Source organism: Dipodomys merriami, unplaced genomic scaffold (genome assembly GCF_024711535.1).
Source record: "Dipodomys merriami isolate MVZ:Mamm:240054 unplaced genomic scaffold, mDipMer1.0.p SCAF_39, whole genome shotgun sequence".
Classification (NCBI taxonomy): Eukaryota; Metazoa; Chordata; class Mammalia; order Rodentia; family Heteromyidae; genus Dipodomys; species Dipodomys merriami.
In genome coordinates, this window is record NW_027205492.1 from 2,751,721 (window position 1) to 2,775,303 (window position 23,583).

Sequence of the window (23,583 nt, forward strand, 5' to 3'; positions counted from 1 at the left end):
CTACAGTGTGCACCAGGATACCAGTGCTTAGAAGATACCAGGATATCCCCCCCTCCCTCCCCACCCCAGGGAAATCTGCTGAGGGATGGTGCACAGAACCAGGGATCAGAGATCCTAACCATATACAGTGGTGGCCACTGGAAATGTCTTTCCCAACTTCCTCTTAGGATGCCTCCCTTTCATTCATGATTCCCAGGGCCTTAGAAACCCCAATTAGGGCTGTCAGAACCAACCCTGCCCATATGACCCTGTCTTCTCTGCTGTAAAGGAGATCTAGGGCTTTAGGTGTTTTGGCTAGAAGGCCAAGTCAAGGGCCTGCTCACTTGCCAAGGTCTTTGTCACGTCCCCAATCTTTATGTCATATCACCTAGCACGGATTTTATGCACGGCGTGCCCTTCAATTCTTGGGGAGCCTGTGGATGAGTAAACTCAATGATTCTCAGGGAGTAGCTCAGCAACTCCCTTGGCAATGATAGCTCCCCAGCTGGGAACACTGGGACCCCATACTGTATACAAAAGCCCTGTGCTCTGTGTTGGGGTCCTACTAGCATGTAAATAAGGTCTAAACAGGCTCAGTTCTGTGGAGCTAGCACATCTTTGAGGATGGTCTAAATGATCATGGAATTCAACAATAGGAAAAAGCAAGAATTAGAAGGTCCTACCATCAATAGATGTAATATACAGGGCAAGAGGGAGCTAAGATGGTGTTTGGGGTGCGACGATGATGGTGGAGGAGAACAGGAGGTGCAAAGCAGAGTCAGATCCCTGCTAATCACTGGATGAATCAAGTCTCATCGGTTGTTATAATTCTAAAACTCTCCTATCACATCATGTTAAGAAACCGGACCAGACACTAGTAGCTCATGCCTGTTAATCCTAGCTGCTCAAGAGGCGGAGATCTGAGGATCACAGTTCAAAGCCAGCCCAGGCAGGAAAGTCCATGAGACTTTTATCTTCAGTTAGTTACAAAAATCAAACAGAACAAAAAAGCTGGAAGTGGAACTGTGGGTCAGGTGGTAGAATGCTAGCCTTGAGCAAGAAAGCCCAAGGACAGCATTCAGGCTCTGAGTTCAAGACCCAACATAGACACAAAAATATCTTTAAAACCTACATTCTATCTCCAACATGCCAACATAAACTGTCATGGAGTCATTTTTTGTTGTTGTTTTTGGTGTTTTGGGGTTTTTTGGTCAGGGCCTGGGTGCTGTCCTTAAAGCCTTTACACTCAAGGCTAGCTCTCTGCCACGTTGAGCCACAGAGCCACTTCTGGTTTTCTGGTAGCCAATTGGCGCTAAGAGGCTCCCAGACTTTCCTACTCTAGTTGGCATAGAGCCTTAATCCTCGGATCTCAGCCCCCTGAGTAGCTGGGATTATACACATGAGCCACTGGCTCCTGACAGCGTTTTGAATTTTTTTTTAAATTGTTTATTTTCCTTTATTACTTGGATCCCAATAAAATTATTTATCAATGGCTTATGTTTTCCCATCTTATTTTGCTCCCTTGAGAATTTTCAGTCTATGAGGAAGCTAACTTAATGTTTATTTGTCACATGAAGTAAAATGTTTGAAATAGTAATTTGAAATATACATATGTTTTAAATTTATATTTGTATATACACAAATACACATATATTGGATATATTTCAGATAATTAAATGCTTATTGGCTTCAAGTACACAGTTTTCCTAACATATTTTTTAGGCCTTACACTTCCTTCCAAGGGCTTACATGCCTTTGAGAGTCAGGTGCCAGTGGCTAACACCTGTAATCCTAGCTACTCAGGAGGCTGAGATCTGAGGATCGCAGTTCAAAGCCAGCCCGGACAGGAAAGTCCTGGAGTCTCTTATCTCCAATAAACCACTCGAAAACCAGAAGTAACTCTGTGCCTCAAGTGGTGGAGCGCTCGTCTTGAGCTGAAAAGCCAGAGACAGAGCCCAAGCCCAGAGTTCAAGCCCCGCGACCAACCAAAAAAAACCCCAAAACATAGAGGTGGTGCTGTGGCTTAAAGTGGTAGAGCACTAGCCTTGAGCAAAAGCACTCAGGGACAGTGCCCAGGCCCTGAGTTCAAGCTCCATGACCGACCCCTTTCCCCCCAAAACATCTCCTGAAATCTCCTGGACATAGAGTTGTATGAGAAAAAATGAGTCTGGAAAGGACAGAGAAAGTTGGAAATCCTTTGAATGGTAGTGTGGGTATGTCATACTCAGAGCAGAAGCGATGCTTTGGAAGTGGTATAAACTAGGAGAGGAAACAGGGCCATATCTGCGTTGGGATGGTTGTGAAGACATGGAATGGCAGTGAGCAGATTTGTTGCAACAGGGAGGAGATGGCTGATGGAGAGGACTAGGAGTCAAGGGAGAAGACTAAAGGTGAAAGATCCTTGCTAGCTAGGCACCTGGTGGCTCACACCTATAATCTTAGATACTCAGAGAAAGCTTTCCTAGCACAAGGAACATGAGAGTACAGAAAACAAAGTGTGCTTTCAGGCAGACACTGAAGCAGGCAGGGGTCTCAGGGTTAGAATCTCAGAAAAGTGCAGTGAAAGAAGAGAGCAGCCCTGCCACAACTGAGAAGAGTCCATGCTCTACCCAGGGCTGCGTCTCCCAGGAACACACTCCCTGAGAGCATGAAGCTGTTCATGCCCCAGGGTTTCCATGGAGATGGTATACAGCCAGCCCAAGAGTGTATCTTTCCAGGGGATGTGAGGCCCAGGGTACCCACCCGCAATCACACCTGCAGAATTCCCAGATCATAGATCAGGCTCAGGGCACTCAGGGGTAATTCCATGTGTAAATTCTCTGTGTATCTCTGCGCATCACTTGGGCCTTACCACAGCACATTGAGAGGAACACCCATCTCAAACTTGTAGATGAAGCCCAGAGAAGTCCTATAACTTGCTCAAGGTCACACAGCTGATAAAGTGCTGAGATAAGAGCTTCAAGTGGGAAGGTCAGAGTTTCCCCGGATGTTTCCCCAAACCCATTGATAGCAGGGCATAAATCCCATGGCCATTGACATTTAAGAAAACATTGCTCCAGCCTGACAATCCAGTGAATCCATCAATACCTCATTGTCTTTGACGTGCTGGTGGTCTTGTGTGAGAGTCCCTTCCAACTTGAAGGTCCACTGAAATGGACCAAAGATGGAAAGATAAAGAAGCAGCAAAAATCAAAGAGCTTTTTGTTTGTTTATAGAACAGAGTCTAGTGCAAAAGAAAATCACCATCTGCCTTAGAGATTTCTCAGGTCTCATAGACCTGGTAAGACAAAAGTTGGTAATGAGATAAAATAAAAACTGAGAGTCAATGAATTGTGGCAGAAAAGACCCCCTCAGGCCATATCTATGGTGGGAGAGTAACACAGAAGAAGAAGGAGGAGGAGCAGGAGAAGGAGGAGGAGGGAGAAGGAGGAGGAGGAAGGAGGGGGAGGAGATGGGAGAAGGAGGAAGGAGGAGGAGGAGGAGGAAGAAGAGGAGACAAACTTAAGAGATGAGAGGGAGGGAAAAAGAGGGAGGGAAGGAGGGAGGGAAGGAATAGAAGAAATTCTGATCCCGCTCAGACTTCTGAACTGGGCAAGCAGGATGCTACTCTTCATCAAATAGAAGTCGACACCATTTTGGCCATCAATCTGTAAGTTTGAGGTAGACCTATGGCAGATAGGAGAAGCAGTTAGGTATGTAGACTTGGATGTCAGAAGAGATGGAAATGTGTCTGGATGAAACCATGGAAAAAGGGAAGCCATTCAGACAGTGTCTATATAATGGGGTTCAAAGAAGGCGGTGGAAGACACAGCCCTAAAACTGTCATTGTATGCAAAAATCAGAGGTAAGAAATTGACATGGGATCCTAGAAACAACTCTTTCAATAGCTAGGTGGAGCTTTTAGTTTGAAAACAGATCCAGCACGTATCCCTTAGGGAAGGACAGGTAGAAATTTCCCCTGCTGGCCCAAATAAAAGGAGCTTCTTCTAGAGGTGTGGTCACGCCTTAAGAGGAAGCAAAGCAGAAGCAAGAAAGGGATGTGGTTAGGAAAATAGAGAGATGGATTTGGAAGGGGAAATGTCAAAATGCAGAGCCTGCCTAAGCCAAGGCTAAAGGAAAGATAAGAACCTGCAAATATTTGACATGTGTTTAATGCCAACAAGAAAAAGAATTGATTCTGCTCCAACTACTGGGGGCTGTGACTTGTAAGTAATGATAAGAAATAAAAGCCATTGATTATCAGCTCCAAACACCAAAACACTTGTTTGTGGACTTATTATCTCCAGAACACAGAGAAGGATAAAGAAAATATGTAGACTCCTAATAGCTACCCATCGGCCTGTCCAAATAAACTAAGCTGCTCAGCTACAGCGGAGGGCAGGGTGTAAGCTGAGAGAATTTCTGAAGAACTCTCATTGACCCAGCCAAGACAGTTCCAAGAATTTATCCTCGGAGGAGCTTTTTGGAAGATGCACATATATATTAATCATACTTTTTAAAATAACTTAGAAAAGACCTAAATGTTTAGAGAGCAAAATTAGTGAAAAATCAATGACAGATCCATATAACAGCATATTAATACTTAAAGACATTAATTTTTACTTCCTGGCTACCTCCTTTGTAAGCTATCAATGCAACTCTAGGTATGCTTGCTGATGGTACCTTAGTAGTTGCTCATGCCAACACAACTGTGCCTGCCATGGTGAATGGAAGGGGGACACATTAGGGAAGACTTCTGTGTGTGTGTGTGTGTGTGTGTGTGTGTGTGTGTGTGTGTGTGTGTGTGTGTGTGTGTGTGTGTGTGTGTGTGTGTGTGTGTGTGTGTGTGTGTGTGTGTGTGTGTGTAGGGAAGACTTCTGTGTGTGTGTGTGTGTTCCCGTACTGGGCTCGAACTCAGGGCCTCAATCTTTCACTCAACTTTGTCACTCAAGGCTGTTACTCTATCATTTTTGCCACACCTCCCCTTTTGAGCTTTTGTTGGTTAATCTAAGAGTCTGCATGGACTTGCCTGCCTAGGCTGGCTTCAAAAGTCAATCCTCAGATCTCAGCCTCCTGAGTAGCTAGGATTACAGGTGTGAGCCACCTACCCACAAGTGGCTCAGTATGATGCTGCAGACCTGAAGACACCACGTTTCCTGGTGGTTCTCCAGCCTCCATTTGCACACTCTGCCTTTACAATCCATCCTCAAAGTGGTAAGAGTGCCTCAGGGGTGGCTTCTCTTATCTTCCATGTACTCTTCCTAGGTTGATCACATTTATTACACTGGCTTTGTGGGGGGCCGGGGTAAAATTAAATCAGTGCTTCAATTGAAAACATGTATTGTCTATAGCTCATGCTTCCTTGGTATCTGATTGTGGTTTTATGGAAGCTATTTTGCCACTCTGGAGGTTGAAGATAATTGGTAACAATGCAGAACAAATCCTGTCTATAGACTTGCATGTGGTTTTATAAGGGGGGGGGGGAACAGCCCAAATTAAAAAGCCAGATTCCATTGCATTTACGTATTCATCTTAACATTCCTGATGTATATAAATGTTTCAGCTCTTTGCATTTTCCTCTCTTTTGCTTATAGCTTGTTTGTTCATTGATGAGTTAAGTAAAATCATGCTCATTTCTGGATCTCTTTGACAATCATTCTCATTTTACTTTTTGCTTGAGAATGATCTTTTAACATCTTTTGAAAATTGAGAGCCCAAGAACCCAAATATCTGTCTCCATCCCTCATCATCCTTTCTTACTAATTTATTTAGACTTATAATCAAGTCTTGTTATCCATAGCAATGTTCTACAAAGTCGCCCTAGAGGAAATTCAAGGTTAGATTCCTGTGAGCTTATGGTCATGATACTGTTGTCAACTGACCAAGGCATCCTTCTGTTTATGTGTGTTTCTGCTTGACGACACTTTATTTAATGGGTGTTGTGGATTCATGCACAGTGACCTCACAGCCAGCAGCACATTCATTCAGGCCTAAACACAGCTCAAGTGTCACTCCTATGCTTTTGGCTAGGTATATGACTGACTCTAAGGACACCACGTCCCATTTCATCACTATGCTTGGGTCACTTTGAACAATAGACTCACCAACAGAACGCATCAGCATGTGAAACCCTGGCAGTAAATAAACCACCAAAAGGACCCTTGGTGAGGGAGGGCTCAAACAAGACCTCTGCTGAGACCATGTATGTCTGACAGCCTAGTGTGTGTTTGTGAATGACAGGGAAAGAAGGTGTAAGGACTGGCTCTGGTGGGTCAAGAAGATATTAGTGGGAATATAAATTTATAAACATGGGCTTCACAAATCATGGAAACAGATTTTATTCCTTTATCTACGCTAAATATACCATAAGTTCTCCCGCTGATCCTCAGGCCCATTATTAACTAATACCTATCTACGCATCACGCTACCTGCCTTAATTAATACCAAGTTCTATACTTGGCCCTAGAGTTATTCAATGTATACTTGTATTTACTGGAGGGAAACTAGGTAAGTACATGAGAAAATGCCATATATTGTTCAAACAAGAAATCGATGACAGTATGGAGTTATTAGGTTAATTTTGTTCAAGGCGATGCACACATCTGTATTTTAAAAAGATAATGAAGAAAAATAAGAGGAAAAAAAAGAAAACCATAATGGGAAGAATTACACTGAAATTTGGAGAGGTTATATCCAAGTAGTGGAGTCTATGGGTGCTTTATCACATTCTTCTTTAGTGTTTTCTTCTAGCTTCCCAAAGTAAGATACATTTTTTTTCTCTCCATCAACACCTCAGTGCCAGTGAGATAAGAATGCCTGTCTTAACTTGGCCTCCATAACAGCAGATGTGACTAGCTCAGAGTACCAAAGGCTCTCTATTTTGCAAGGAAAGCTCTTAGCATCTTCAGCCTACTTATATGGCAGAACTTCATAGCCCAATCCCCCAGGATCCATCACTCTCCTAGGTTAATATTTTTTATTCAATGTCTTTGAAACTTTGTGGCCAGAATTAAGTGCCATGTTCTAGAGGCATCTTGTACGCCATAGTAAATGCATCCCACTGCCTCCTCCTCCTCCTGAAATTCTCAGGGGCAGGAAGGGAGAGGAAAGGGGGTACGAACGGGATTCTGTCTTTTGCTGAGAAATGGTTGGAAGTGTTGATCATCATTTTAAGGAAAGCAAGCCAAGTTTTGAAGGATAAAGGTTGCATGTTTTCTCTCACATGTGGATGCTGGACCTAAAGACATTGAACCTATAAATGGAGATGTCATAATGAAACTGTCTGAAAGCTGTGTATCATAGGGGGTAGGGAGGCATGGGGAAAGTAAGAGTAAGAAAAAGCATCCATCTGATTAAACTACTCATGTATGTGTGAAAAACCATGATGAAACTTCTTTGAGCAAATACAGTTTGCAAAACAAATGACATCCTGTTTGGAGCTAGGTCCTAGTGGGAGGGGAGAGGGAGGAGGGAGAGGACGGAAGGGTGAATATGGTCAAAATACTTTCTGTATCTGTGTGAACACAGGACAAAGAAGCTTCAGTGTAGGAGAGAAGAGATGACGGAGAGAAAGGGTGGGTCTGGTCAAGGTACTTTGTATGGGTATATGGACATAGGAAAATGAAACCTCCTTCTACAACTAATTAATGCTAATAAAAATGTGGGGAGGAAAAAAAAGTGCAGAACAATGCTACCTGGATTAATCATGCCTACTCTGGACATTCATCTGGGAGTGGGGAGGGTAGGTCTAGCCAGTGCCCTATTGGCCACATGGTGAAGGGTGCAGCCTGGCATCTTGTCTTCATACTGGGGGAAGGAAACGCCCCCACCTCCCAGGTGAAGGGTAAGCCCAGATCCCTGGAGGCAGGAGCACTTGGCTGATAGGTTACTGAACCTGTCAGTCTAGTGCCTGGGACTAGGAATTTCCTGTGGACCTGCCCTCTGCCCTGACCCTATTTAAGCCCAGTGGCGCACAGGTGCCATTACACCATGCCAATTGTGTCTCCGTGATCCTGTCCTGTGTCCTGTCTCCTGGCTCACCTCTGATTATCATGATGTCCCAATTCAGCTCCAATGGAGAACTGAATTGGTTTGTTAGTATTGTTTTTGTTCTTTCTTTCCTCTCTGGTCTGTTTCCTAGCTGTGTTATATATATTTGAGGGCTGCAGGCCCCTTTGTAACAATGGGCAGCCTGCAGACTGCTAACTGTATAATAAAGACTTCAATATTCCATCTTCCAAAATGTAGCTTTTCTGATAAGTTACCTTACAACAATCTGCTCTTCACACTGCCAGATATGCAGCCAGACAGGGAGTTGTCCTCAGGGGGTATCCAGTCTACTGGTCCTTTAGTGCTTGGGGGAAACCTGTGGATTTCTATGGCAGCCCAGGCTTTGATCACAGTCGTGGGGGTGGAGGTGGAGGAAGTCAGATGTGAGGACTGACTGTAAAAGACAATTAAGGGTCACACTATTGACTTCTTTCCTTCTCTGGGATATTCCTGTGGGCTCAATTTTATTGTGTTTAGTTCGTATACCAACCTATATAAAATAGTCTGGGTCAAGTTTAAATGGATTTGCTGCTTAACCTTCAAATAAAAAAAGAAGAAAGAAACCCTCCTTCAATTAATCAGAACTTCCTGCCTCCTTGATCCCACAGCCCCCACGGCTCCCCCAAACCTGTGAGTTAATCCATGATTCAGTGCATACAGAAGCTTGCTGCAGTGACCAGATAGAAGGGAGGCGTAGGAAGAGCATGGGATGAGGAGATTCTAGGAGAAAACACTGAGCTCCGCAGAGCCTCAGTGTCCCATTGTGAAAAATGGGAGGAACTGCCTGTTAGTCTTAAATTGCCCATGAAGACCCAGCTTAGAACCAGGCTCTGGGGAGATAAGACTTTTCAAAGCTCTGCAAACACAGGGTGCTGGCAACTCAGAAGGTGCTGGGAAAATTAGAAACTTCTACCAGCGAGTGAAGTCTGCATGAGTGGTTGGGATCCCAGTGTCCACTGGAGCCCCACAGTCCTCCCCGAACCCTGCCCCATCTTCAGAACCTCACGGTGACCTGTGGGTCAACACAGTGGTGATACAAGGACAGATACTCTGGCCACCCTCTTTCCTGGCAGGCAGGCAGGCACAGCCCATTCCCGCCTGCATGGAATCCAGCTGCTGTTCTCAACAGCTCTCCCTCCCATCTTTCCTAATGTGAGGGCCGAGGAAGGAGGAGGCATCTGAGTTCCAGGATGGCTTGCTGTGGGCAAGGTACTCTGGATAGAATTCCTCCACACCTGAAATCATTTCAGCTGAGGCTACACACCCAGCTCTTGATTGGATGGGGGTCCCTCAGACGCCTCTGTTAATGCTGCATGTGGCTAACCTTGGTGACTTGACTCATAGTAGCTTATGTTACCATTATCCCCACCTCGGGTCCTCAGCTCCACCCAGACCTGAGCCCCTCCCTGCCCTAGAGTTCCCACAGATAGCTGGCTACTCCCTCTCTCTGTCCAGACCTACCTGGGCACTTGCCTTGCTACTACCCCACAGCTACCCACTGCAAAGGGTAGAAGCCATATGCTCCCTCTCCCTGGGGAGATATGGTCCCTCTAATAAACCTTATAATAATCTTTCTCCCGTACCTGCCTGCCTGCCTCGGCATGGTCCCCTGGGAGGGTCATGATGGATCCTAACAGCTTAGGGTGATGGGTCCTGGGTAAGGAGAGAAAACAAAGTCTTTGGGGTTCTCAAGCTCTGGGAGCCATCTACTAAAACTGAATTGCCCCAGGCTGTCAGAAGTATGTAGTAGGAAGGGCTTGGAGCAGTATTCTGGAGTCAGATTCTGTGCTTTGGAGCAAAGCAATGAAGGTCTCTGCTGCTGATGGGGATGGTGAACCTACCCAATGGGTCGCAGGTTACAGGTAGATGCAGGGAGGTAAGCTTCAGTACTCATCGCCCACATTAACAGTGATGAAAGAATTTCTACCTAGCAAAGAATTCAAACTGCCACTGGCTATCCAGCGTTCTGGTGACAGAAATGGGGCTCAAACTAAGATGAATTTGTAAGTGAACCACACGTTCGGATGTATCTTGCTCCATTTGAACACTGAAGTGTGAGCTAGTTTTACATCCCAGGGCTCTGCGATATGGAACCGATCCTGTAGCTTCCCAAAATACCAAAGAGGTGCCAACTGTAATAAAAATAACCTCTCACATTTAAACAGTGTTTTACAATTGATAATGCTATTTTGCATCCACATTTGACTCTAAGAGAGGAAAATTACTTTCAAATTGGATAAATTTTATGCAGTAGAGCAAAACAAGGAGAAAACATTTACAGTGATCCAAAAGCTCAAAACCTGAGTGTGCACATAAGCACACGAATGCTTCTGTGTGTGTGTGTGTGTGTGTGTGTGTGTGTGTGTATAAAAAGAGAGATGGATTAATGAGTGGGTGGATAGATAGAACTGGTATGTACGTACATATGTATGTATGCATGTATGTATCTGTTTACACTTATATAGAGTGTAGATAAAACAAGTACATTTTAAAGGAACATTGTCCCTTTTAAAAGAAAGGCTTTGCTGGGTACTGGTGGCTCATGCTTGTAATCTTAGCTACTCAGGAGGCTGAGGTCTGAGAATCATGGTTCAAAGCCAGCACTGGCAGGAAAATCTATGAGACTCCTATCTCCAATTAACCATCAGAAAATGGCAAGTTCAGCTATAGCTGAAAGTGGTAGAGTGGTAGCCTTGAGCTAAAGAGCTCAGGGACAGTGTCCAGAGTTCAAGCCCCATGATCACTACCACCACCACACAATCACCACCACCACCAACAAAAAGCTTTGATCTCAGAATCAGTTACCTCCCCTTATATTACTACTTCATTCATACTCAGCTCAGTGCAAATAATATGCAAAGAGGAGCCTGGGAATAGAGAATAGAGCTTGGAGAAAGTTAAAGGCTCTGCAGACTTGAATGAGATTTTGCCCAACTGTGGCTGATCTGGGAGAGAGGGAGAAGAAAAATGATATTCAATCCCTACTTGTTGAAAGCCCCCCGAGGAAGGATTTCCAGTTGTTGTCTGAGTTGGGTACAATAAAACCCCCTTGCTTGCATTCCACTAAAAACCAAGAGGAGAAAAAAGCCTGGGTTCATAGAGCTTCAGGAGAGTGGCAGGGAAAGGTTCAGGGAAGAAGGGATGATAGGCCCAGAATCCAGGGCAGCCAGCCATGAATGGGGGCCTCCTGCAGTCTGGTAAGTTGCTACTTCCAGGATTGGGGGGGTGGGGTGATGGGAAGCATGCTGTGGTATATAATTCTCACTGATAAACTTGTCCTGTAGTTCACAAACTTGAGACAGCAATTACAGGCGCAATTTTGTAAAGGCCTACGCAGGGTTTTTGTTGTTGTTGTTGTTTTGTTTTAAAGCATGGGACCACTGATTCATGCCATTAGATAACCTATGAAAGTACGGTCATCTTGCTTGCCTAGAATTCCACTGTGTGCAGACACTAAGATCTGTATGTATTGCTATTGCTGATACATTGAAGTGATTTCAAAGATTTGTTTTTGACCTTATAAATAATTCAGTGATGACCTGTCTGTATAAAACTCTTTTTAAGGGCCCTGATTATATTGTTAGGGGAAAAAAAAAAGAGCAAATCGTCCTGTCAATATTCAGTGCCAGTTAACTCACCTGCAGAAATTGTGGAGAAGCCTGTTTTGGTACTCCTTTGCCAAGGCTAATTACAATCTATTAAAACAATACGCTGCGAGGATCTTATGGGTGATTGAGTATATTTGATCATTTATGGCATCAGACATTTTTTACTAAGCTTTCACTATTCATATTTTGTTTGACAATTACCTCTTTGTAGCCCTCTTCCTTCATCAATGGGATTCCATTTTGATGTTACAGCTCTTTTCTCTTTAAAGATATTTATCCTTTATTCTTAATTTAGCCACAGGCTCACCTCCCTGAATCTCCTTGTAATTTTGTCCCTGGTTTACTCAGTCAATTTTTGGTTATTATTAATATGGACTGGAAGATAGTTGTCCCCCATTCTTTTTTTCTATTTTTACGCAGTGAAATATAACCTCAAGAATGTGCTGGCTTTTAAGGAGCTGGAAGTCCCTCCCAATAAGAGAACAACCTTTTCTTTATTTTCTTCTACTTTCAACTTAAATACTTAATCTAACCATAATTTATATAGCCTATCATGATATATATGCAATGAACTCAATTTTTCTAAATTATTTGTACTATGTACTATGTATTAATCACACAACATTTATATAAATTGAAAAATAACCAGTTTCTCCATATACTATATTTCTTTTCCAGGCTTTAATTATTATGATGATTATAAATGTTGATTTCTCACAGAGAAATCTTCTTCCCCCTGCTACTTTTTCTAAGTGGTCTTGACTACTTCCCCCTGTATATTCTTTCAAATCAATTTTTAAATCTCTTTGTCACGTTCCAAGAAAGAATCCTATTAGAATTTTGATTGCAATTATATTAAACCCATAAATTAATTTGGGGAGAACTGATATCTTCACAGTATTAAATTTGCTAATCCAACCACATGATATATTGCTCCATTTATTCTAGTCTTGTTTTATTGTCCTCAATAAAAATTTTGTAGGGGTATGTGTGTGTTTGTATTTTCCTGGGGATTGTGCACATTTCTAAGTATTTGTATTTTAATTGCATTTGAGGATATGATATATTTTATTATATTTTATAATGATTATTATTAGTATATAACTATTGATTTTTGTTTATTTGCTTTGTGTCTATTTGTGTCTGATTATGGTACTGAAATCTGTTAGTAGTTCTAATAACTTCTTTTTCTTTCTTTCTTTCTTTTTAGTTTAGTTTTTTTTTTCTCTTAGGATTTTAAGCTCTAAGAATATTCTCTGCTTGAAATAGAAAAGGGCCTCTCCATTACTCGCTGACTAAGAATTCTGATCAGTAATGAAGGGTGAATTTTTTAAATTACTTTTCAACCTCTCCTGAGAGAATCAAATGGTTTTGATCCTTTAACCTACTAATGAAAGGCATTACACCAATAGTTTTTTTCCCTAATATTCAGGATTTTTTATCAGCATATCCCTGAGGTAAAACTTCACTTGGTCATAGTGCATTGTGCTTTGCTCATGATACTGAATTCCAGGGTTCCTATTAGATATCGGGGGAGCTTTGTAGCCATAACAGTAAAGGATCAATCTCCAAGTTAGGCCACTTGGGCAAGTATATGGACTTCGCCAAGTCATTTACCTCCAGACAAAGTCCTTCATGAATTCTAAGATATTTAAAACAAAGATATTTAAAAACCTTATAGCTACAATGAGAACTACTGCTCTTATTATTATAATTATTAATTTGGTTATTTTGTCATCTGAAGTTTTTTATAGCTACAGGAGTTGTTAACCATAATTTTAAAATATTCCTTTAAAAAATCAAGTTAGAGTGATAAATAAGCAAATGGTGCTTTTATTTTTATCAATGCCTCTTTGTGGCTCAGTTTGTTCAAATCTCAATCTTCATGTTAGGAAGACAGGCTAAGTGTTTGTTGATATGCTCTTTGGAGCCCCTCGCTCTCTAGGGAGAATGACATGACAAACAAATCTAAGTGTAAGAGCTTGTTTAATAAGGCTTTTCTTGTTGTTTGGGAATTTTACCTAAGGCTTCATACACCCCCTAAAGCAATTTTTCAGGTACCAGTAGCCTCATACAAATAATTCTAGCTACTCAGGAGGCTGAGATCTTAGGATCACAGTTCAAAGCCAGCCCAGGCAAGAAAGTCTGAGACTCTTATCTCCAATTAACCACCAAAAATCTAGAAGTGGAGCTGCAGTAGAGCACTAGCCCTGAGTAAATAAGGGACAGTGCTCAGGCCCTGAGTTCAAACCCCAGTACAGGCACAAAATAAAAAATGAATAATTTAATCCTGCCACTTTCTACAAGAAGCCTTCCCAGCTGGCCTTTCCAGAAACCGTGTCAAGATATACCCGACTAGAGATTCACACTTTCTCCAGCACCAGGTCCAGTCAGACAATAAGGAGATACTATAAATAGGCAGAGAACGTCTTTGAGGTTGTAAACTGTAAATTTAATGAGAGACTTCAGATTAAGGCCTTGCCTTTTGTTGGCCTCTTTCACAGACCAAAAGGTGGAGTCTTTAAAGTGATCCCTTGTGGACATTACATGTATGATAGGAATGAAGAGAGGTTAGGAAGAAGAGAACAAGAAACACCTCACAGCCAAGCTGAACAAGAACATTGTAAGGTCCATTCCTGGACGGCGAACAGACCTCGCCCAGTACCTGCGTTACCTAGGCAACTGGGACACCTGGAAGAGGTCACATCCGCATCTTCTGAGGTCACATCTTAATCTGATGTGGCCACACCTTTCTCCCACCTGATCCCACTTCCCTTTACCTGGACACACCCTTCTCCTCCCCCTACCCTATATAAGGCCTAACCTGGGGCCAGACGCCCTCTTTTTTTTTGCCAGATGCGTGGAGTGCCAACCTTGCCTGGTCCCAGCAGGTCTACTGAATAAACCTACCCCTTATCTGAATACCACGTGCGTGGTGCAGTTCTTACTCGGCTACCTCTTTTAAAAACCTAACAAACATCTCACAGCCAAGCTGGTGCTTGGTCATCCACAGACACCTCTTGGTTCACACAGAGGCACTAAAACAAACTGAAATAAGATCAGGCTTCCCTCTTCTTCATTTCTGTTCTTTCCCCCCCATAGTCCTATAGCATAGGTGAAGAAAGGAGTGTAGAGCAGTAGAGAAAGCAAGCAGGGGTGGGCAGAACCAGTGTCTCTGTCTTTTTGAGGAAACAGTGAGCACAGTTGGTTATCTGTACTTTCCATTAGTCTGGGCTCAGTGCTCTAACAGCAGTGTTCTTCTGAGCACTGGGCGGGGGGGGGGGGGTCCTGGGGGGAAGGCAGGCAGGGAATACACACAGGAGATCTTTCTTCCTGGGCACTCTGGAAGATTCCTCCATTGGTCTTTAGCGTCTACTGATGATAACACTTCATTCTAGATGGGATGGCAGGATGGTTTTTATTAGCTAATCTTGCTACACTCCCTTAGGATTCTTGGATCATTTCACCTGAACTATATGATGGGGCAGAGATGAGACCTAGATGTCCTATACTGCCACCACTGACAAGAAAGTTTTGTTTGATTCTAGGTCAGAGCTCAGAGTTGAGTGATGCTCTGGTACAGCCAAAGCTTAGAGAAATGAGAGAAGAAAAACAAAAAACTCTCATGGGGCCAGTGATGTGGTCTTGCTTTGCAGCCTCTCAATGACTCCTTTATCTCTCTCTCTTCCTCTGCTCTTGCATGCAGGCCCTTTACAGAGCACAGAGACCATCCCAGGATGCTAACAAACACCCTACCCCTGCAAGGGCTCAGGTCTTGCTCCTCTTCCTGGTTTGCTCTGAACTTGACCGTGCAGAATGAAGGTTCTGGTTAGCATGCAATGCTCTCTGGTCTAGTCTAGAGATAGAATCACTAAAAGAACAATTCCCCTCCATCCCACTAAACCCTTCCATGGTCACACATCACAGATCACAGGATACCTGCACAGCCATAAATACCAATATCTCATCCTCCCCGTAGCCCAGCCACAAGTGTCCCATCCTCTCTGCAGTGGTCTCAGCTTCTATGCTGAGCCACCACTGTCTGAGCATGCGACAGTGGAGAAATCTTCTCCACTAGGGGTTCTCTAATGCAATGGGGGTGGGGGGGTGGTAGTAAGGAAATCTCTTTATATTCTGACACTCTCTTTCCAGGTATAAGATTTGTTTCTAAGTTATGTTCCTTAAAGGGTTTCCAGGTTCTTCATTTTCTGCTAAGCACACACCTTACATAAGGAAGCTTTTCTTAATCTCTACATTTATCTCCCTTACCTGGAAGAAAAGGAAACTGAGGCACAGAGAGATTAAAGTGCTATATCCCACCCCCCCAATCTCCCTAGATCATCCAGCTAGCAAATGCCTCAGCTGAATTTTTTTTTTTTAGTCAGCTAAGTCAGATTCTCTTCGGCTCTAAAGCCCATGGCCCTTTCACTAAATTCTAATGACTACTCTCACTTCACTGAACTTGGCAATTTGAACTTGTCCTTTTTAAAAAAATCCCTCTGGAGAAAAGAGAAAGCTAGACATACATATCACTTCAAGCAGAAACCCGTAAATATGTAAATAAAATATAATGTGTAATCAGCCCTCAGGTAAAGGGGACAGAAATCAGCAACAGAGGTAGCAGCTCTGGTGGTGCAGGGATGTTTCTTAGGCGAGGAATTGGAACTCTGTGAAGCCATGAAGGAAGGAGGCTTGCAGTCATAGGGGTCTTTGATTTGCAGGAGCCAGCAAGCCCCTGGAGGAGGAGCAGTCTCTTGGTTGCTGTATTGATGTGTGATTCTGTAATGATAAACATAAAGGGAACTGCCTGCCTGGGGTCTGGTTCAAGCAGGGCTTCAGAGAAGGAAAGAGGTTTTTAGGGCTTAAGAGATAGGGAACTGTTTTCACTGTCTTTGATGTTGGTATAATTTGGGGAGGGGAAGGGAAAAAACAAATTGTTTAAATAGGGGTACAGGTAGACCCATTGCAACAATGAGATGTACAAGACGTTATGTCGAAAAAACGAACTTTACAATTTTGGCGGCAGGGTGGGGGGATATGGGAGGGAAACGATGGAAGGGGAAACAAAGGAGGAGGCAATAATGCTTGGTAAGAAATGCACTCATTACCTTGCTCATGTAATTGTAACCCCTCTGTGCGGTATTTTCACAATAAAAAACCTTATTAATAGAAAAAAAAAGAGGCAACTGTAGGTTGAAGAACTGTTTTTAAGATGAGGAGAGATGCATCCAGGCAGCAAAACCAGGATCCATAGGATCCCATGGAGGCAGACATGATATCTAATGACCACCAGGCAGGTAATAAGGACATTAAAAGGGAGGCCTACACAATAGATTCAGGACCAACGTGGATCAACACACTGCCTATATTATTGTCTATCATACTACTATGAATACATCTCCACTTGCTTTCCCTGCTACTCACCCTGGCAACCATTTTCAATGTCACTGTTCTCCCGGTCAACTCTAGATAATAGTTGATGCTATGAGATGTTGCTCCTACTGTTTGGAATCTAATGAATATCCTCTACCTATGATCTCCTCCTCAGTTTTATGTTAACCAAGCTAATGCTGGATAGGGAAACTAGCAATGGTCTGCAATGGTTCTGCCAGAAGGCAAGATTCAAAGTGAGCTGGGTGAGGACCACACAGCTCCCCCAGGACCAAACACCTGACCAAACACCCCAGGCCCCACTCCCTGGCTACCTGCTGCTGGGAATGGGATGATCAAAACCACTTCATGTTCTAGACAAGAAAATCTTTGGGTCTAGACTACACTATGAGCATTATATTCTGCAGCAGGATTATCCCATGGGATAATGAAGAGTAATAAATGATTATAATTAGATCCCTAAGCAGTACTAAACAAACACACCAGCAACAAATAAACAAACCAAGAAAAGAAAATGTCCATATACTACAGCCCCATCTATCCTGAGAAACAGACAAGTAAGCCTTCTTATTTTAATATAATGACTCATAATCATAACAGCCATATCGAAAGCAGCAACAAATAATGGTTTGTTTCATTATAGGCATCTAAAGAGCATTTTGAGCTTTTCAAAACACTTTGATATACATTATTGCCTTTGCCCTCAGGCCTGGTATCTCAGGCAAGATGATGAATGATTAGAATAAAGAAGAGAGAGAAAATAATGAATAAGGAATGAATGGAGCATGAAGACGGAATTAAATTGCATTTTCTCAGTAGTAAGAAGTCCCTTTGATCCTAAAGTCCAGATGAAATCAGGTAGTTCTCATGAACCAAAGTTCTGCTGGGGTATCCTGAGCTCCATATTTTCATATTTCCATTGCCTGCTGTTCATCTTTTCAAATACAACACTCAAACCAGAATGGACTCTTTGGCCCATTCTGTATCTTCCCCATCTCAGAAAACAGTCCCACTGCTCAACTCTCAATCATTTAAACCAGACCCTGAGGTGTCAACTTACGCCTCTGTTCTCCCATCCACACCCCTGGACTCCTGTGAGAATCTGCCTAGGTTCCAGTGTCACTGGCTCTCTCTGAATTCTAATTGTTCCTGTGGGATGGATGCTCTGTGATTGGTAATAATAACCAATACTACCTGCTTAAAAGCTGGATCCTCATCCTGTGTCCCAAGGATCTACCTGACCAGTGACTTGTCAGACCTGGCAGAAGTAAAATATAACTCCACATACCCTTGCTGAGTTGTTGTCCTGGGGTCTACTTGAGCTTTTAACTTACTACTACCATGCTTATCCCTGCTCCTGGTCTCTGTCCTCACTCACCAGTGCCTGGGAGGGAGAAGGGACTCAATACACATTCATTTGATAGAAGGGACAGAGCCAGCCACTTGTTTTAGTCTGATCTCTACAGTTATCATCCATTCCTATCCTAAGGACTCTTGTGATCAAAACACAAAAAACAGCTCCCAGGGCCAAAATTCTACCACACCATGTAGCGAGGGGTGCTTTCAGACCTGAGCCTTGGCTATAAGCACTTCAAGGATGTGGGATCTCTCCCTGGTAATCCTGTCTCAGTGTTTCTCCTACCTACTTTCAGAGCTACCTAAGTGTCAAGTTATAAAATGAGTATATTGCCACGGGGGCACATATGTTGCATGGTACATTGGGTGTGTCTCAGAGGGCTTCAAGAACATAGCTTTAGGTCTCACTGTCAGAATTTCTGACAAGTTCCTAGGATAGTTGTCCTAATTCCTTTGGGCTGTTAGAATAGAATAGCGCAAACTGGCTGCTTTATAAAACAACAGAAATGGATTTCCTATAGTTCAGGAGACTAGAAAGTCCTAACTATCTACATGCCAGCTAATTAGAAATCTGGTGAAGGTCCATCTCTCTGGTTCACAGAATCATCTTCTTCTTATGTTCTCACATGGATAAAGCCTGGGAACTTTCTGGGGTCTCTCTTCGTCTCTCTGTTTCTCTGTTTCTCTGTTTCTTAACTTTTGTCAAAGAGCTCAGAGCCTTGAGCTTGCTAGTCAGGTCCTTAACTACTTTATTAACGTTAGTTATTTTTCAAATAAGGTCTCATTGCCTCGCACTTTTTTACCCAGTCCTGCCTTAGAATGTGATCTCTCTACCTCTGCTTCCATGTAACTGGGATTATAGGTATAAACTACCATGCTGATCCTTGGTGGGGAGTATCTTTTTTTTTTTGTCAGTTGTGGGGCTTGAACTCTGGGCCTGGGTGCTATCCCACAGCTCTTCAGCTCAAGGCTAGCATTGTACCACTTGAGCCACAATGCCACTTCCAGTTTTCTGGTAATTAGTTGGAGATGAAAGTCTCATGGACTTTCCTGACTGGGCTGGCTTTGAACCATGATCCCTCAGATCTCAGCCTCCTTAGTAGCTAGGATTACAGGTGTAAGCCACCAGCACCTGGCTCTGGGGTATCTTTTCTAAAGGTATAAATTCCACCTATAACCTAATCACCTTTCAAAAGCTCCACCTCCTAATACTAGCACACTGAAGTTTATGTTTCACCACATGAATTTGGGGTAAGCACAAATATTCACTATGTAGCAACACTAATAATGCTGGTCAAGGGGTCCCACTGCTTGAGAAAGCTCTGCTTTAGAGAATTCCAGGAGTATTGTTCTTTTCATGATGACCTGGTTTTCCTCTGTGACATATGCTATTTCAATACCTGACTTTATATGTATGTTTTCACCTCATCTACTGTTTTGTTGGACTCTTTATCCAGCTTCTAAATCCCTCTGGGCAGAAATTATAACTTCCCCACCCCACACTCCCTCATTTTTCTATTTTGCAAAATAATGAGTACATTTCCAGTGTGATTAATAATAGAATAGGAAAGAGGAGAAAACGCAGACAACTAACACCAATAAAGAGCATTCACAAATGAATATCAGCCCTGAAATGCTCTTAAAAATTAATTACAAAGAAAAGAACATTCTACCATCAGTGGCAGTGAGAGAAGGAAGATTATTTTCTTGATGATACATTTGGTAGAATGTGGGTTATTCAAGGTTTTAGCTGTAACTTACTTATACACCAACATGTCTTGTAATATAATACTGCAAGCGGCATGATAGCTCATAATTTTTATAGTGATAGACTATTGTGTTTTCAACATGTAAAATCTCCATTACACAGTTGTGGCAACTGTCTGCAATAGCTTGTGGATTTTTATTGAGACAATCATCTTGTGATTGAATTTCTAAATGTATTATATGTTCATCAGCAAAGAAGTCCACAGGGGCTGCTAAAGTACTTTGAATATCATTTATAAAGATCAAATCCCCTGAAAACCATCACATTTACCCTGTGGAAGGAGAGAGGAATCATCAGCAAAATCAAATCAATTATCTTTATAGATGACTATTGCATTGCAAAGCTCAGATAAGGTATTACCTGGTTTAATAACCTACCCTTATGTCCTTTCAAAATAGTAAACTCCATAATCTGGTTCCAGAATGAGGAATTTTACCAAAGGCCTCTTTTGTGAATAATGGAGAAAATGGCATCTCTGTTGATCAAAGTCGTTCAGTAACATTCAAAGAAGTAGTTACAAGCATGGAATATTCCCTCTCCTACCTGTAACCCTGCTGAGAGACTTTGCAATGGTTATATAGCCACTATTACCACAACACTTAAATTTGTTCCAAAACAAGTCCTCTCTGAGGGATTGATTTAAGCATAATGCAAATTCTGCACTTCCCTATGTAGGATTTCGTGCATAGAAAATCTTAGTGGAGAGCAGGAAACTTTACCCAGTTAAACTGAATCATACACAGGACACACATGCACACATCCCTCCAACACACTGCCCTTAGTTCATGTCAGGGGCTATGAGCCAAATCCTTGGGTGCCTGGCGACTACATCTTCCTAACCGCCTTCTTTGAGTCCTTCTAGACAACTCACAGCTGCAGCCGTTCTGATTCCCTCAAGCCCACTTCAGATCTTTCTTAAGACACTTAGTCAAATATACTAGATAATTTACATATTTCTTAGCCATTCAACATGTGTACAATTATGCCACCATGTATGCTAGGTTGATATTTTTTAAGGAGAAGCTGATGAAATATGGGAAACCCCAGCCTTATTTCAAAAAAGAAGTCCGGCAGTTGTTGCCTGGTGCCCTGTCACCTGAGCCAGACCTTCAGCATCGCTTTACTGCTGATGATTTTGGAGACGGAGTCTTGTTGACTTTCCTGCCAGGCCTGGCTTCCAACCTCAGTCCTCCAGTTCCCAGCCTCCAAAGCAGCTAGAATTAGAGACATGTGAACCTCTGGTGTCTGGAAGGTAGCCCTGTAGTTTTTTATTGCATAATGTGGCACAAGTTAATGGCTCTTAGCAGCACATATGTCACATCACACAAGAAGTGATGTACTATACTCTGTTTTCTGTTCCATGTAGCCATACCGATGGATTCTTCACTGCCTCTCGTACCTGGAAGCTACCAGTGACTCCTTTTCTCTTGGGTGGCCATATTGCCTGCTTTCCTGAGCCCCATCCCTCATCCCAGAGCAGCAGCCCCAGGTCCACCTGTCATGACAATGGCATTCACCTTCCCATGTATCCACTATGGTGTGACCAAAGGTCAAGGGCAGTAGCATCAGACAACCTGAGTGCAAATTTTAACTGTGCTATTGGCCAATTCTTAGACAAAAAGTTTTAAAATACTGAGCCTCTATTCCCTCAAGTATATATAAAAGTACTTATGGCAAACGGTCAGTTAAAGTGAAAAAACAGAATACAAATTGCAGCTGTGTGTGTGTATACCAGTCAGAGCCCAGAACATCTCAGAGTTACAGCCCTAGCCAACAGTCCCTTATTAGAAATGCAGTCAAAGCCAGGAAGCCTCAGGGATATAGTTGGAGCCAAAGAGCTCTCTCAGACAAATTACCAGCCAGCAAACTCTTTTGCAGCATCCAGGAACATCAGGGAGACAGCTGGAACCAGAAGCCCATAGAGATATGGTAGAATCCTGAGTCCCATCAAGGAAAAGTCCCATTCCAGACACTTACATGGGAGCCAGGAGTCCCAGCAATACAGACTAAGGAACCTCCCAGCCATTGGAACTATCCCAGGGTCTGTTTCAAGACAGGAAGTCACAATGATATAGGTAACACCAGGAGCCCCTCAGAGACAAAGCAAGAACCAGGAACTATCAGAGAAATGACCAAGGGTTACAGGCCCAGCCTGGGACTCTCAGGGGCACAGCTGGAACAAAACACTTGTTAACTATATCACCAGAACCACACCACACAGGGATGTCATCTCCATGAAAATGTTAAATAAGCACACAATCAGTTAGGAACTCTCCAAGGCTCAGGGATAAGAATCCTGAGATGCACAAAACCATGAGCCCTGACACACATATAAACAGCATCAGAAATCCTCATGGCTATGAAGCCAGTGTCTCGTCAGACATCATGTCAGAATCACAGCCTTTCCACAATAGAGTCAAAATCCATAGTATTTAGAATCATGGTCCAAGCTAGGGGTTTCTCCGAGACAAGACGCCAACTTGACTGTTTATAAGAAGACGTGTGGACACCAGAGAAATCTGGGAATGTTCCAACCCAGAAAAGCAACAAGGAGACCAGTCAGGTCAACATCCTCAGCTGTCAAAATGGCGCCCGCAAGGAGGTTCTTACCGGCACACTTGGTCCTGGTGGTAAGGGGAGGCCCTGGAGGTCCCGTGCCCCCTTCACCGGGCCGTGTGAGGAGCACCCGGATCTCGTATTCCACGTCAGGGTCTAGGTGCCAGAGCTTATAGTTGGGAGAGTCAACGATGTGGGTCTCAGCCCAGGTGCCCGTGGTGGTACGGTACTCCACCTCCTTCAGGATGATGGGACCATCTCCAATGATGGAATTGGCGTTGGGCTTGATCCACAGGTAGGTGGCCCCCACAGCCAGCAGCTCTGGGGGGGCAATGGGTGTGGGAGGCTCTGTAAGACAAGGAATTGACAACAGATTCTTACATGAGAATGGTTTACAGAGAGAATCCAAGCTTGGAAAGTCAAGGGGTGGGATTCCAGACATACACACACCAAGTAGCCCAATTCCTGTTGTTGTTTTTTTTTAACTTCATTTATCCTCTATTTTAATGATTTATCTCTAAATACTTGAACTGGCCTTTCTGCAGTTATTATAGTCAACAGCTACTGTATCATCTTCATTTAAAGGAAGGAAAAGTGTTAGTGAAATGAGCTCCCTTCCCATAGCTTAGTACGCTCTTCCCCTTTCTACAGCTTAGCATGCTCCCTTCCTAGGCAACTCTAGGTCCATGTAGTAAAGGCAGTAAATAATCAGCCTCCAACCCCCTTTACCTTGGGATGGCACTTCTCTGGGGCAGCTACCACCATATAAGGCAACAAGAGCCCCTTAGAGTCTGGACAGCTGCAAGGCCCCTTATCTGATACTTGGGCTGCAGTCACAAATCCTAGCCCACCATGATGAAGCTCTTGGCTCTCAAGTCCATACCAGGGTCTCTAGTT

The 23,583-nt window shown here is 43.2% G+C and overlaps 1 protein-coding gene across 14 annotated transcripts in view; it reads right to left on the minus strand.

Moving 5' to 3' along the window:
* Nucleotides 1–23,583, minus strand: part of Ptprt (protein tyrosine phosphatase receptor type T) — a 992,204-nt gene that overhangs the window by 530,773 nt on the left and 437,848 nt on the right. For 13 of the 14 annotated variants that reach the window (XM_069989779.1, XM_069989783.1, XM_069989780.1 and 10 more), the window contains exon 6: nt 22,741–23,034. In XM_069989779.1, coding sequence (XP_069845880.1) covers nt 22,741–23,034 — 294 coding nt within the window. Of the gene's footprint in view, nt 1–8,361; nt 8,402–22,740; nt 23,035–23,583 lie in introns of those variants that run through there. The other variant, XM_069989786.1, reaches the window with a different exon arrangement.